Source organism: Octopus bimaculoides, chromosome 29 (assembly GCF_046866305.1).
Source record: "Octopus bimaculoides isolate indiv1 chromosome 29, ASM4686630v1, whole genome shotgun sequence".
Taxonomy (NCBI): Eukaryota; Metazoa; Mollusca; class Cephalopoda; order Octopoda; family Octopodidae; genus Octopus; species Octopus bimaculoides.
This window is the reverse complement of record NC_142956.1, coordinates 18,773,091-18,788,089: the sequence shown is the minus strand read 5'-3', so window position 1 is coordinate 18,788,089 and position 14,999 is coordinate 18,773,091. Positions and strand designations below refer to the sequence as shown.

General features: G+C 41.1%; 1 protein-coding gene across 50 annotated transcripts in view; it reads left to right on the top strand.

The window, feature by feature from the left end:
* The window catches only part of LOC106876145 (cleavage and polyadenylation specificity factor subunit 6), a 70,838-nt gene that overhangs the window by 25,813 nt on the left and 30,026 nt on the right, over positions 1–14,999 (top strand). For 9 of the 50 annotated variants that reach the window (XM_089345044.1, XM_089345042.1, XM_089345043.1 and 6 more), the window contains 4 exons: positions 403–456; positions 9,114–9,143; positions 12,602–12,732; positions 13,436–13,501. In XM_089345044.1, coding sequence (XP_089201170.1) covers positions 403–456; positions 9,114–9,143; positions 12,602–12,732; positions 13,436–13,501 — 281 coding nt within the window. Of the gene's footprint in view, positions 1–402; positions 457–2,844; positions 2,884–7,769; positions 7,842–9,113; positions 9,159–12,601; positions 12,733–13,435; positions 13,502–14,999 lie in introns of all 50 variants that reach the window. The other 41 variants (XM_089345031.1, XM_089345017.1, XM_089345007.1 and 38 more) reach the window with 7 other exon arrangements.

Below are 14,999 nucleotides of genomic sequence, written 5' to 3'. Positions count from 1 at the left end.
ACGAACACATAGGAAAACAGATAGCCACTTGGAATTATTCCTTCATCAGCTGCCTCTATTCTAGCTAGGCGTTTCGAAGATAGGGCAGATATATATATATATATATATATATATATATATATATGTGTGTGTGTGTATATATATATATATATATACATACACATGTGTTTGTGTGATGATGGGCTTCTTTCAGTTTCTGTCTACCAAATCCGGAGGTTAAAGTCGTCACTTGCTCAAGGTCCTGCACAGTGTGACTGAACTTAAACCTTATTGTTAAGAAGCAAACACTTTACCACACAGCCAATAGGCCAGCACTTCAAAGCATATAAATTTTTTTTATTATGACTCTGTTCTTCCCTCCTCTCAACTACTCACTAATATTCTTTATCGATTTCTTTGCAGCAGACCATCGACCACACCATAACTGGAATCCTATGGTACCATTCCCTGGCTCAGGTAATATTAACAATAGTATATATATATGTGTGTGCGTGTGTGTGTATCTATATCTATATATATATATATATATATATATATATATATATATATATATTTTTATATATGGCGTTGACCACTAACGTGGACATTCAATGCACTAGAAATAGATCACATCTTGTGTCTAAAAAGACCTAACACAAGATATGATCTATTTCTAGCGCATTGAATGTCCACGTTAGTGGTCAACGCCATATATAAAAATGTACTTTAATCCCCTGAGATTGCAGATACTGTTTCTGAATCTCTTTGATTCTTTAAATGTGCTAGCTTCCTGGTAATTAATCGATATTAATTAATATATGATTTTTTGCCATATTTTTTAATAATTATATATATATATATATATATATATATATATATATATGTATATATATATATTTACACATATGCACATACAATTCACAATATGTGGAACCAAGTTATCCAGTAGTCCCCATAAAAAAAGCTCCTTGTATCATTTCTGTAAAACATAGAATATATTGTACAATACAGCAGAAAAACATAAGGAGTGTATAAATTTATACATAAATATTCTTATTTTACGACAATTGTTTCGCAGCTTAATAAACATGCATAGATAATTTGTTTTATTATATTTTATAATATGTAATTCATTGGATGGTTCGACTGGATCCTTAATAGTATTGTAAGGGCCTCTGAACAGATTTTGCTCTTGATGTATTGGTAGGTTTTGCAGCCTACACAAGTTAATGCGCGAATAACCGGATGTTAAACGATGATGATGATATATATATGTATGTGTGTGTGTAAGGTATTATATGGCCTCTGGTACACATATTTTAACGAATCATATTGTTAGTATTTTCTTTCCTTATTTAATCTTTAATTTAATGCTGATCAGTGCCCGATTTCTATGAATTCTTTTATCTTCAATTTCATTTCATTCCAGTTTCAGGATTGCTAAAAACCGAGCAATACTCTTTCTGCAGTATCTTACTCATGGTTTTGGCATTATCTTGAAGATTGTTATTTTCATCAATTAGAGGGCCAACAGTGGAGACCCTTTGGGATTGAGTTTGGGATTAATATCCTTAAAAGCATTTATTATCTTGTACAGTTCTATATTTAAGAGATGGAAAATTGTGTACATTATTTACATTTGACGGATATTTGTCCTCATCTTGTTTGTTGTTAACACAACGTTTCGGCTGATACACCCTCCAGCCTTCATCTGGTGTGTTGGGGGAAATTTCGAACCTGGGTTCTTATTCCTAAGTTATTTTTCGATGTTGGAGTGGTTGGCGTTAGGAAGGGCATCCAGCTGTAGAAACTCTGCCAGATCAGATTGGAGCCTGGTGCAGCCATCTGCTTCGCCAGTCCTCAGTCAAATCGTCCAACCCATGCTAGCATGGAAAGCGGACGTTAAACGAACGAACGATTATTATTAATGTTGTGTTAACAACAAACAAGATGGGGACAAATATCCGTCAAATGTAAATAATGTATTGTAGTCTTGAGATTTTGATTAGGTAACTGTTAAATTTTAAAACGACATTGTAGGGTAGGTGTGAGGGGCCAGATCTGGCCAGTTTAAACACAAAATAGATACTCTTTTTTTTCTCTTTTACTCTTTTACCCATTTCAGTCTTCTGACTGTGGCCATGCTGGAGCACCACCTTTAGTCGAGCTAATTGACCCCAGGACTTATTCTTTGGAAGCCTAGTACTTATTCTATCGGTCAATTTTGCCGAACCGCTAAGTTACGGGGACGTAAACACACCAGCATCGGTTGTCAGGTGATGTTGGGGGGACAAACAGATACACATACATATATATATATATAGATACAGATATACGACGGGCTTCTTTCAGTTTCCATCTACCAAATCCACTCACAAGGCTTTGGTCGGCCTGAGGCTATAGTAGAAGACACTTGCCCAAGGTGCCATGCAGTGGGACTGAACCCGGAACCATGTGGTTGGTAAGCAAGCTACTTACCACACAGCCACTCCTACGCCTACGATAGAATATTTTGGCTACATATGGCTGGTCTAAATTATAGCTTTATAAACTACAAATTCAGATGAAGGGCTTCAGGACAAATAGAATCAGATATATTAGACATACCAGGTTTACTGGTTCGTCACATTAACCAGGATAATTAATGAATGGCCGGGGGGGGGGGGGGGCACCAGTAGATCATCTCCACTGAGCAAGAAGGCCAAAGTAGGAGTGTTAAGAGTCTGGCTGTACATTACACAATAAATGTTTGTGCCTCTAATCTCTTTCTGTCTCTCTCATGTCGTATCCTTAGTTAATTCCTGCGCCCCTCCCCTCATCACTGTGATATGCTTCTCTAATATGTGGCCCAATTTTACTTTCTAGCCAGCTCCTCTACTCTAGGTCAACCACACCCTCCAGGGAGTAAGTCACTTTTTTTTGCCTTTGACACTCAAGTCTGTCTGCCTCGCTAGTTTTTTATTTTTTTTATTATTATTATTTTTCTCTTTTTATTTATTTCTTGTGATATTTGTTTTTTCTTTGATGAAATACCAATGAAGATGGATAGAAAGGAGGACAGTTTAATGTGAATATACCTCAGTTGGAATTGAACTGACGTCTCCTTGTTGTCATCTTGGTTGGTAGCATGAACTGCTCTTCTGTGAAATACCCATTGTCCGAGTTTTGAATTTCTCTCAATCTTAAAAAAAAAGCTGTCGTGCTGTACAATTGATGTACAACATCATTAGTGTTTTTAGCCATTGTCTTGATAAAGAGATAAAGATAAAAAAGAAAAAAAAAAAAGAGAGTAGAAATTTCATTCTGTGTCTGCATGCCGAGATTAGCTCTGTCTTTCTGTTCGTTGTTGGTGTTGTATTGTTTGATAGTATTTTTCAGTCAAACATAAACTGCATCATTTTGAACCTTTGTGGAATACGGAATGTTTTTGTTTATTTGTATAAGCCTAGTCAGTTGAAGTTAAAGGAGGGCAGTACCTATGACTTTTATGGCCCTTAATAGTCTGGTGAAATTGACTAAGATAAGCAAGACGGGAACAACCTGGAAAGCTTACGTTCTTGAGATTCATTTGGCTTTTGCCTAGCCTCAACAGATCACTATTAGTGATCAAAAAAGAAATTGTGGGTCTTGTCCAGTCTGGACTGGTAGTATGGGAAGACCAACAGTATGGTCCCAGGGAAGAGCAGATGACCATTCTCTTCAGTACCAGTGTTATTTAAAGGTTTTTTTTTTAAAATTTCATACCATACCTTTTGCAAACATTGTTTGCTCTAAGTGCCTGACAACCTCAACAGATTATTTGTACCACTCAGGTGGAAGAAGTACCACCAGGTATTTCTGTATGATGCACCTGTTTGTCAGCAATTTATGCACCAAAGTGTACTTTGTCTTTTACTAATTTATACCTGCGCATGCAAAGGGTTCCACCCAGTTGCCGTCTGTCAAAGTTCACATCAAAGGTGTCGGTCAAGTCATGGCTATTTCCTAAACAAACAGGGGCCATGCCAATGCCCACAGGTTGGTCAAATTGGAGTGAATTGTCCCAGACTTCCTTTGGCATGAACCAACAAGGGAAGCTTCTAAGTGCTTGCTCTGTATGCTAGAAATAGCAGTCATTTCGCCATTGGATTATACTGTACCGTGGAGGCGCAATGGTCCAGTGGTTAGGGCAGCAGACTCACGATCATAGGATCACGGTTTCGATTCCCAGAGTGAATGTTTATTGAGCGAAAACACCTAAAGCTCCACGAGGCTCCGGCAGGGGATGGTGGCGAACCCTGCTGTACTCTTTCACCACAACTTTCTCTCACTCTTACTTCCTGTTTCTGTTGTGCCTGTAATTCAAAGGGGTCAGCCTTGTCACACTCTGTGTCACGCTGAATGTCCCCCGAGAACTACGTTAAGGGTACACGTGTCTGTGGAGTGCTCAGCCACTTGCACATTAATTTCACGAGCAGGCTGTTCCGTTGATCGAATCGACTGGAACCCTCGACGTCGTTAAGTGACGGAGTGCCAACAACAACAGAAATATCTCATCTAGAGGGCACTTTTGTGCCTTCCTATTTCATCTGGCTCAGCAAATGCAACCAAATATCTGTCGTGTCAGCTGTGAAATGGGAAGGTGCAAATTTACCCTATAAATGAAATACCACCTGCCACCTGCTCTGTGAAACTTAAGTGACATGTCTGTGTATGTTAAGTACTGTATAAAGGTAACATCTAGCTCTGTCGGAGTTCATTTCAGTTCTCTCTACCTGTGTTGAATGTTCACACAGTAACAGGTATATATATATATATATACATACTCTTTTCTTCTTTTTACTTGGTTGGGTATTGTGGTTGCCTGTAGGTGTCTTTTCTTTCTTTTTGTCTTTTTTGTTCTATTATAGTCTTTTCTATTATTGGTTTTATTTGCAAGGTCCTGGTTTCAAATCCTGGTAACGGTTGCTTGTTATTTATTTATAATTTTTTAATTTTTTATTACCCTTTATCTTTTACTTGTTTCAGTCATTCGACTGTGGCCATGCTAGGGCAACGCCTTCAAGGGTTTACTTAAACAAATCAACCCCAATTTTTTTTTTTTTTAAAGTTTGGTACTTATTCTTTTGTACTCTTTTGCCGCACTTCAAAGGGATAGGGATGTAAATAAACCAACACCAGTTGTCAAGCATACACACACACACATTTATGTGATGGGCTTCCACACAGTTTCCATCCACATACATATAATCTTTACTCTTTTACTTATTTCAGTCATGTCTCTACAACTTAACAGTTTGGCAAAAGTGACTAATAGAACAAGTATTGGGGGTCAATTCATTCAACTAAAAATTCTTCGAAGTGGTGGTGCCCCAGCATGGCCGCTATTTAATGACTGGAACAAGTGAACAACAGAGGAGAAAAAGATGTGTGTTTGTTAATTATTTACATGAGAACAACAAAAAAAAAAGAAAAAGAATACAGGTGTACTCACAAAAGGTGGTCCCCTTTATCTTGTTATTTGTTTCATTGATTGGATTGTGGCCATACTGGGGCACCACCTTAGAGGTTTTTAGTTGAACAAATCAACCCCAGTACCTTTTTTTTTTTTAACCTCTTGTGCCAAACCATTAAATTACAGGGACATAAACAAACTGACACCAGTTGTCAAATGGTGATGGGGGACAATTAATCAAACACACACGACAGTTTCTGTTTATTAGATCTACTCACAAGGCTTGGGTTGGACTAGGGCAGTAGTAGACGGCACTTGCCCAAGGTGCCATGTAGTGGGACTGAACCTGGCACCATGTGGTTGGGAAGCAGACGTCTTACCACACGGCCACGCCTCCACATATGTAAATCCTCATCATCATTTAACGTCTGTTTTCCATGCTGGCATGGTTTGGACAGTTTCACAGGAGCTGGCTAGCCCTGGGAGCGCCACCAGGCTCCAGTTGTCTGCTTTGGCATGGTCTCTATGGCTGGATGCCTTTCCCAGTGCCAACCACTTTGCAGAGCGTACTGGGTGCTTTCCATGTGACATCAGTGAAGTTGTTTTCCATGTGTCACTAGCGCAGTTGGTTTTAATGTGGCACAAATGCAGTTGCTTTCCACGTGACATCAGCAAGGGTGTCTTCCATGTGGTGCCAACACAGGTGCCTTCCACGTGGTGCCAGCATGGGTGTTCTCCATGTAGTACCAGTATGGGGTTTTTTTGTGAAGTGCTCTTACAGGTTCTTTCCATGTGGGGCCAGTGTGGGTTCTTCGTCTGTGGAGACAGCATGGGCGATTTACCTATGGTGCCAGCACGGGTGCTTTGTCCAGTGACTATATATATAGTGTGTGTTTATGTATGTATGTATGTGTATATGCATATGTATGTCTGTCTATATGTGTATGTATACATGTATGTATATACATGTCTGTATATGCGTGAATGTATGTATATATATATATATATATTATGTACATATGTGTAACTCTTCCTCACATTTCGTCTTTTTCATGCCCTATACTTATGGTTATCTCTCCCTTAACCCAATCCTGTCCTCACTGCCCCTGCGTCATTGCTATCCTGCTATCTCCCACCTCAAAATGCCCAGGTTTCAACAGTCACTGCACTACCCCCCCCCTCTCTTTTGCATTAATATGAACCCCCTTCTCATTCACCCTTGGCAATATACTCTACCATCATATTTTTATTCGTATCTGTGTACCTTGAGAATATTCCCTGGGCACATCACTACCAACACTCACCCGCTGCCTCTTTCCCGGGTAACCATGTATCCCCTCTATGGCAAAAACACCTGTTTTGGTCCCTGTATCACGCTCGAATCTCTCATCACCTGGCACAAGTCCACCTTCTCCCGTACCCCTCTTCTCAAAGGTTCTTTGTCACGTAAAAGGTATCCATTCCACCCTGTAAAGTGGTTGGCATTTGAAAGTGCACATCCAGCTATAAAAACTGTGCTGAAGCAGACGTCACTGGAGTCAGTAAAAAGCAGCCAGGCCACCCTCTGAGGTGGTTGGCATATGGAAAGGCATCCAGCTGTGAAAACCATGCCAAAACAGACAGTAAAGTGTGCTGCAGTCCTGTCAAACTGTCTAGCTGATGCTAGCATGGAAAACGGATGTTAAATGATGATGTATATGTATACACATACACACACACACACACACACACACACACACACACACACACACACACACTCACACATATATATGTCTATTGTATATATGTGTGTCTATATAGACATATATGTCTGTGTATATATACATGTGTGTGTGTGTGTGTGTATATATATATATATATGTATATATGTGTGTAGAACTGGAGCAACGAGAAATAAAGTGTTTTGTTCAACAGCACAAACACACAACCTGGTCCGGGAATTGAACTCACTACCTCATGATTGTGAGACCGACACTGTAACCACTGAGCCATGCACCTTCGTACACACCCTAGTGCACTGGACACTTTACGTGGCTCCAGTACTCGTGAGGTTACCAAAAACCGCAGGGATCCTGATACTAAGTTGGGTTATAGATTAGAAGGGAAAAAAAGGAATCTATGAAATAGGGAGAAGAACATGTGACTTGCTGAAGAGGTGAAGACTCAGGAACACAAATCTACATCTAATTAAATCATTAGCTCTACATTAATTACCTTCCAATTACAACTCGCTAATTATTCACTTTTCAATTAAAATACCATGCCGAGTCATTTTAGTACGATTAAATTATTCGGCTTAACCTGAACCTATATCTCTTCTGTCCCCTATTTCTATGATTTTCTGTTTCAATTTTAGCATCTTACCCTTCTCCTGGACCTCCGCCCCCACAGTCTGTACCACCACCCGGGGTTCGACTGCCAGCACCCGGTAAATTTCTCTTTCTTTTTCTTTCCGTTGCAATTATTTCTGTCTCATATGAGGCGCCGTTTCAGGGTCTCGTTCGTGCACTTGGTGTGTTGTAAGGGCTGTGGTCACACTGTTTGGGTTTTTTTTTTGTTGTTTATTTTTGAAGGCCAGTTGTAAGGTGTTGTGAAATGCTTACCCCCTTGCTCCTGTGTGTGTATGTATAACTGTATATTCATATGTATACATGTACGCATGTATATATGTGTACATGTATATATATATATATATATATATATATATATATATATGTGTGTGTGTGTGTGTATGTATGCATACATGTATGTGTGTATTTGTATGTATGAAAATATGTATATATATCCCTATGTGTGTGTATATATATATATATATATATATATATATATATTGAAGAGTCTGCATATCTTCACTGTCGTTTTTTCTGCTATTTAGGTGATGATTTTTTAAGTTAGCTTACCAATTATTTTTGTTGGTAGTTAATTTATAATATATATATATATATATATATATATATATATATATATATATATATATATATATACACACATATATATGCACACATATATATGCATGTGTGTATATATAGGTATATATTTATACATATATGCATGTGTATGTATATATATATATGCATGTGTGTATGTGTATATATATATATATATACATGTACATATGTATATAGATATGTGCGTATATATGTATATGAATATATATGCGCATATGTATGTACGCGTATGCATATATATATATATTTGTTTAAATATCTTTATATGTATATATATACGTATATAACTACATATACGTATATGTATATTTGTATATGTATTGTACATGTGTATATGTATGTATATATGTACTTGTTCATCATCATTTAATATCCATTTTGCCATGTTTGTATGGGTTGTATATAGTTTATTGAGGCAGATTTTCTTCTATGTCCGGTTGCCCTTCCTGTCACCCAACCCCCACCTCTTTCCAAATAAGGTTTATATTTCCCCTAGGTCCTTTTGAAAAATCAGTTGTCCCTCCCTGCTTCCTCTCTCACTCTCTCTCTTCCCCTGACCCATACAATCCCCTCTGTCCCTTAAGGTAAGATTCTCTTCTTGACTTTAACTTTGGCCCGAACACTTTCTTAGCTCCGCCCTTTGTCCCCTCACTCCCCTTCCCCCCCCCCCACATACACACATGCACTTCCATGTATCTACCACACCTGTATGTATATAAATATATATGTTATTTTCATTTTGTTCCTTCTAGCTTCCTTTAATGGCAGCCAACATTGGAAAGGTAAATATTTTACAGGTCATGTTTTAACCTTTTTTTTAAATTTTTTTTTTTATATATTCACCATCCTCCAACCCTTTCGGGAGGTCATGCTCTAACCACCACTACACTCACAGCCCCGCTCTAACTGCTCTACTGACTCCTGACCTTTCTCCTGGTTGCAAATCTAACCAAAACTGACCCCTGACCATCCTCTCTGATCTACTTCCTGGTTGCTCCCTAACTGCTATACTCATTTTTCATTTGCCCTGCAGTCCTATTCGAAGCCTTACATTGCTGATCCTTTTTGCTGGCTAAGCTCTCTACCAAATCAGATTGGATGATGATGATGATGATGATACTCTTTTACTTGTTTCAGTCATTTTGACTGCGGCCATGCTGGAGCACCGCCTTTAGTTGAGCAAATTTCCCCCAGGACTTATTCTTTGTAAGCCTAGTACTTATTCTACCAGCCTCTTTTGCTGAACCGTTAAGTTATGGGGACGTAAAGACATCACCATTGGCACAAGGTCAGGAATTTTGAAGGAGAGGGTACCTCAATTACATCGATCCCCCTCGTACTCAACTAGTACTTAACCTCAAAAGGATGAAAGGCAAAGTTCACCTTGGCAGAATTTGAACTCGGAACGTAAAGACAGATGAAATGCTTCTAATCATTTTACCTGGTGTGCTAATGATTCTGGTGGCTTACCTCCTTCACACCCCCTACCTAGTAATATTAACATTGATATACACACACACACACACACACACACACACACACATACTAGGGGTGCTAAAAGTTCCTGGCTTTGGGTAAAAGAAAATTCAGGAGGATCAGTTAGTTATGATTTTATTCAACATATTCCCCTCTCAGATTCACACACTTATTGCAGAGGCCCTTCAATTTTTCTAAGCCCCGCAAAAAGAACCTGGAAGGTTGAGCCTCCAGCCAGGCCTTTCACCACACCCTTAAAGCCACAAACTTTTCAGTGCATCATCATTTATATATATATATATAATCTACATGGTTCTTTTGTCTTGTTCACTAACAACAGACTTTCAAATTTGCATCTACTAACGGTAAACCCGGTTGAAGTGCCTGTTTTTTTTTCCCCTTCCCTATGAATATTAATATGCACGAAGTATATTATTATATTGATTATATATTATTTCTATTTTATCAACATCCTTTTATGTTTTGTTTTTCCATTAGCTATGATCCCTTTCATGTCTGAATCGTGTGTTGTCCCCAGTATTTACCCCTCCCCCATTCTTCTCTACAAACACTGACATCAATATATCACCTCATCTAAGAGCTTCTGTTCATATCTCGCTGTCTTGTTCTCTGACTTGTGTAACTCACCTCTTAGGATAACCATTCTTATATTTGGGTTTAACTACTTCATTTGTAACAGCCCTTTTTTTTTTCACCATTTGTTATAACAAATTCCCATACAATTTTATACTTTCTCTTTGCTTGGACTAGCATGTTTAACTTTTGGGGTTAACAAGTTTCTCTGCTAAGAATAACAATTTCTGCATTTTGGGATAAAATCTGTATTTTGGGAAATGTGTGTGGCACCTTGGGCAAGTGCCTTCTACCATAGCCTCAGGCCCACCAAAATTTTGTGAGTGGATTTGGTAGACGGAAACTGAAAAAAGCCTGTTGTATGTATAATGTGTGTATATGTTTGTGTATCTGTGTATGTTCCCTCACCATTGCTTGACAACCGATGTTGGTGTGTTTATGTCCCTGTAACTTAGCGGTTCAGCAAAAGGTACCAATAGAATAAGTACTAAGCTTACAGAGAATAAGTCCTGGGGTTGATTTGTAGGACTAAAAGGCGGTGCTCCAGCATGGCTGCAGTCAAAGTGACACACAAATACAAGAAAATATATATGTATATTTAGAGAGAGAGAGAGACAGAGAAACAAAAACTGAAGAGATTCAGGAGATGAATATTCATGTATAAGTGTATAGAAATTTATGTATTTATAGAACAAAACATGCAGGAAACTCAGGGGAGAAGTCTTAGGTCCAACAGCTGTTTCTGGGGGCTCGGAATTATGTGATAGTTGTGATGTTGACAGATGAAGTGTGCAAAAAGTCAAGAATATGCAACCAGTAGTGGATGCATATAAATTTTACTGTAAAACCAGCCTCCGTCTTCGGGGTGGAGAGATTGGCATGTGTGTGTGGATGGTATATACTTTGTTTGGGGTAAATTCACATGGGGCTTGGGTTAACATTTTCATTATTACTCAGGGTAACAATCTTTGTTTTGATTTGTTACAGTACAAGGTTGTATGTATGCATTAAATTATATACCTTGAACTTGTTGTGTATGTTGATTTATGTACTTGAAAAATTGTGTACTTCAAATTATGTACTTGTTGTAGATGTATTCCTTGAATTGTATCACCATCACTATCATACCTTCCACCCCCATTACCTCAGCCACCCATTATCCCTACCATTATTATTACCACCACTACCACCCATCAACATCATCACTATCATATTACTGCCTCCACCATGTCACATGTCTCCAGCTGACATATTCCCATTCCCAGCTTCCACCCCTCTGTTCCCTGCTGCCATGTCCCCTATCTACAACTGTCACCTCACGCCTCTGTCTCAAGCCACCATGCTCCCTGCTTCAAGCTGTCACACCCCCCGGCCTCCAGCATCTCACTCCATGCCTCCAACTGCCACGTTCCCTATCTCTGGCTGCCATGTCCCCTGCCTCCAGCACCTTGCCTCATGCCTCCAACTACAACGTTCCCTGCCTCCAGTCACCATACCGCCCCGCCTCCAGTTGCTATGCTCCCTGCTTCCAGCCTCTGTGCCCCCTGCCTCCAGCTGCCACGCCCCCTGCCTCCAGCCACCACACACCCCCTGCCTCCAGCTACCATACCCCCTGCCTCCAGCACCTTGCCTCATGCCTCCAACTGCAATGTTCCCTGCCTCCAGTCACCATACCGCCCCGCCTCCAGTTGCTATGCTCCCTGCTTCCAGCCTCTGTGCCCCCTGCCTCCAGCTGCCACGCCCCCTGCCTCCAGCCACCACACACCCCCTGCCTCCAGCTACCATACCCCCTGCCTCCAGCACCTTGCCTCATGCCTCCAACTGCAATGTTCCCTGCCTCCAGTCACCATACCGCCCCGCCTCCAGTTGCTATGCTCCCTGCTTCCAGCCTCTGTGCCCCCTGCCTCCAGCTGCCACGCCCCATACCTCCAGCCACATCACACCCCCTGCCTCCAACTGTAACACTCCTGTCTCTCTCCCTCTCACCTACCCCACCTTTGTTTCTCTCCCCCACCTCTCCCTCTCTAATCTCACATTGTTCTCACATCACTGCACTCTCCGACCTTATCCTCTCGTCTTCCCAGCATCTTTCCTCTCTTACAACTTTTCACCTCAGTGAAAACTATTCCATTTATTTAATTATTTTTTTATTTGTTTCTCTTTCTTTCAGGTGGACCCCCACTGCATCAACCCCCTCCAGTATCTGCTCCACCACCTGGTCATCCCCCAACACCTGCTCCACACGTCAACCCTGCTTTCTTCCCTCCACAACATGGTCAGCCACCACCCACAGGACCCATGGTAAGCACTTCCTCCTTTTTTTTTTTTTTTTTTTGAACCCTTTATATGTTGTAGGCACAGGCATGGTTGTGCGGTTAAGAAACTTGTTTCCAAACCTCATGGGCTTTGGTTCAATCCCACTCACACCTTGGGCAGGTGTCTTCCACAGTATGTCTGTGCTGGCCAAAGTTTTTTGGGATTGGTTTTGATAGACCAAAACTGAAAGAAACCCATATGTGTGTGTGTGTGATGGTTTCCAATTTTGAAGGCCAGCAATTTTAGGATCACGGTTTCGATTCTCAGACCGGGCGTTGTGAGTGTTTATTGAGCGAAAACACCTCAAGCTCCACAAGGCTCCGGCAGGGGATGGTGGCGAACCCTGCTGTACTCTTTCACCACAACTTTCTCCCACTCTTACTTCCTGTTTCTGTTGTGCCTGTAATTCAAAGGGTCAGCCTTGTCACACTGTGTCACGCTGAATATCCCCCGAGAACTACGTTGAGGGTACACGTGTCTGTGGAGTGCTCAGCTACTTGCACGTTAATTTCACAAGCAGGCTGTCCCGTTGATCAGATCAACTGGAACCCTCATCGTCATAAGCAACGGAGTGCCAACAACAACAATTTGTTTTTCAAACTGTAAATGTAATTTGACAGTCTTCAGGACCAAAAATTCAATTTTAACAATTGGGGGGTTTTTTTTTGTTTTTTTTTTTTATTTCCAGATTCCTGTTGGGCAGTTTGAAACCCTACCTTTCTTGGACCCAGACGTCAAATTCCATGCAAACCATGTAATATCTTTTAATATCTTGTCTCTTTTACTTGTTCCATTCATTATTTCACCTTGCCCCAGTCCACTCAGCTGGCAAAAATGAGTTGTACCTGTAATTCAAAGGGGGTCAGCGTTGTCCCATTCTGTGACACGCTGAATCTCTGGAGAGCTGCTTTAAGGTCACACATGTCTGTGGAGTGCTCAGCAACCTTGCACGTTAATTTCACAAGCAGGCTGTTCCTTTAATTGGTTCGACTGGAACCCTTGTCATCATAACTGACCGAGTCCCAGTTATTTCTTGTTGCTCCAGTCCACTCAGCTGGCAAAAGGGAATCATACCTGTAATTCACTGGGCCAGCCATGTCACATTCTGTATCATGCTGAATCTCCCTCAGAACTAAGTTAACCGTTTGAACCCCAGATACCCATAGTCCTCGGCACCCAAACCCTGGGTAAAAAAGCCAAAAAAAATGATTCCCTGCCTAATATTGTTTGGTGTCACTAATATGTTTTCTGTCTCTCATATTGAAATAAAATGCCAAATAGAGAGCAACATTGTCTTTGACACTTGCTGTTTTCTGTTTTATCGCCAGTACTGGTGCTTGTGGTGCCAAGCAAACCAGCAGTTACTGTCTGGGTTTTCTAATGCAGAAAATACTGGCCGGTAAAGCAGCCACTGGGATATTTGTAAACAGTACAACATGGCAGCCGGTAAAGTGGTCACTGGGGTATTTGTAAACAGGTCAACGTGGCAGCCGGTAAAGCAGCTTCTGGGGTATTTGTAAACAGTATAATGTGACAGCCGGTAAAGTGGCCACTGGGGTATTTGTAAACAGGTCAACGTGGCAGCCGGTAAAGTGGCTGCTGGGGTCTTTGTATCTGTGGCTGGCAGCCGGAATGGTGGCCGTTGGGGTTCTGAGGGTTAAGATTACGTGTGTCTGTGGAGTGCTCGGCCACTTGGATGTGAATCTCACGAGTAGGGCTGTTCTGTTGATCAGATCAACTGGAAAGCCTCGTTGTCCTAACTGACTGAGTGCCAGTTGTGGTAGTGTGGCTTGTGTCATGGTCTTGGGTGGTCATAGTGTTTTTTCTTCTTGTCTCTCTAAATATATATGTCTATCTACCCACTCTCGCTCTCTCTCTCTCTCTCTCTTTCTCATCTCCTTTCTATATTTTCTCCCCTTCCTTTCTCTCTCTCCCCTCCCCTCTCCACTTCCCCCTTCTCTCTCTCTCTCTCCACTTCCCTTCCTGTCTCTACTTCTCTCTCTCTCTCTCCACTCCCCCTTCTCTCTCCACTCCCCCCTTCTCTCTCCACTCCCCCCTTCTCTCTCCACTCCCCCCTTCTCTCTCCACTCCCCCCTTCTCTCTCCACTCCCCCCTTCTCTCTCCACTCCCCCATTCTCTCTCCACTCCCCCCTTCTCTCTCCACTCCCCCTTTCTCTCTCCACTCCCCCTTCTCTCTCCACTCCCCCTTCTCTCTCCCCACCCCTCTCTCTACTCCCCCTTCTCTCTCTCCA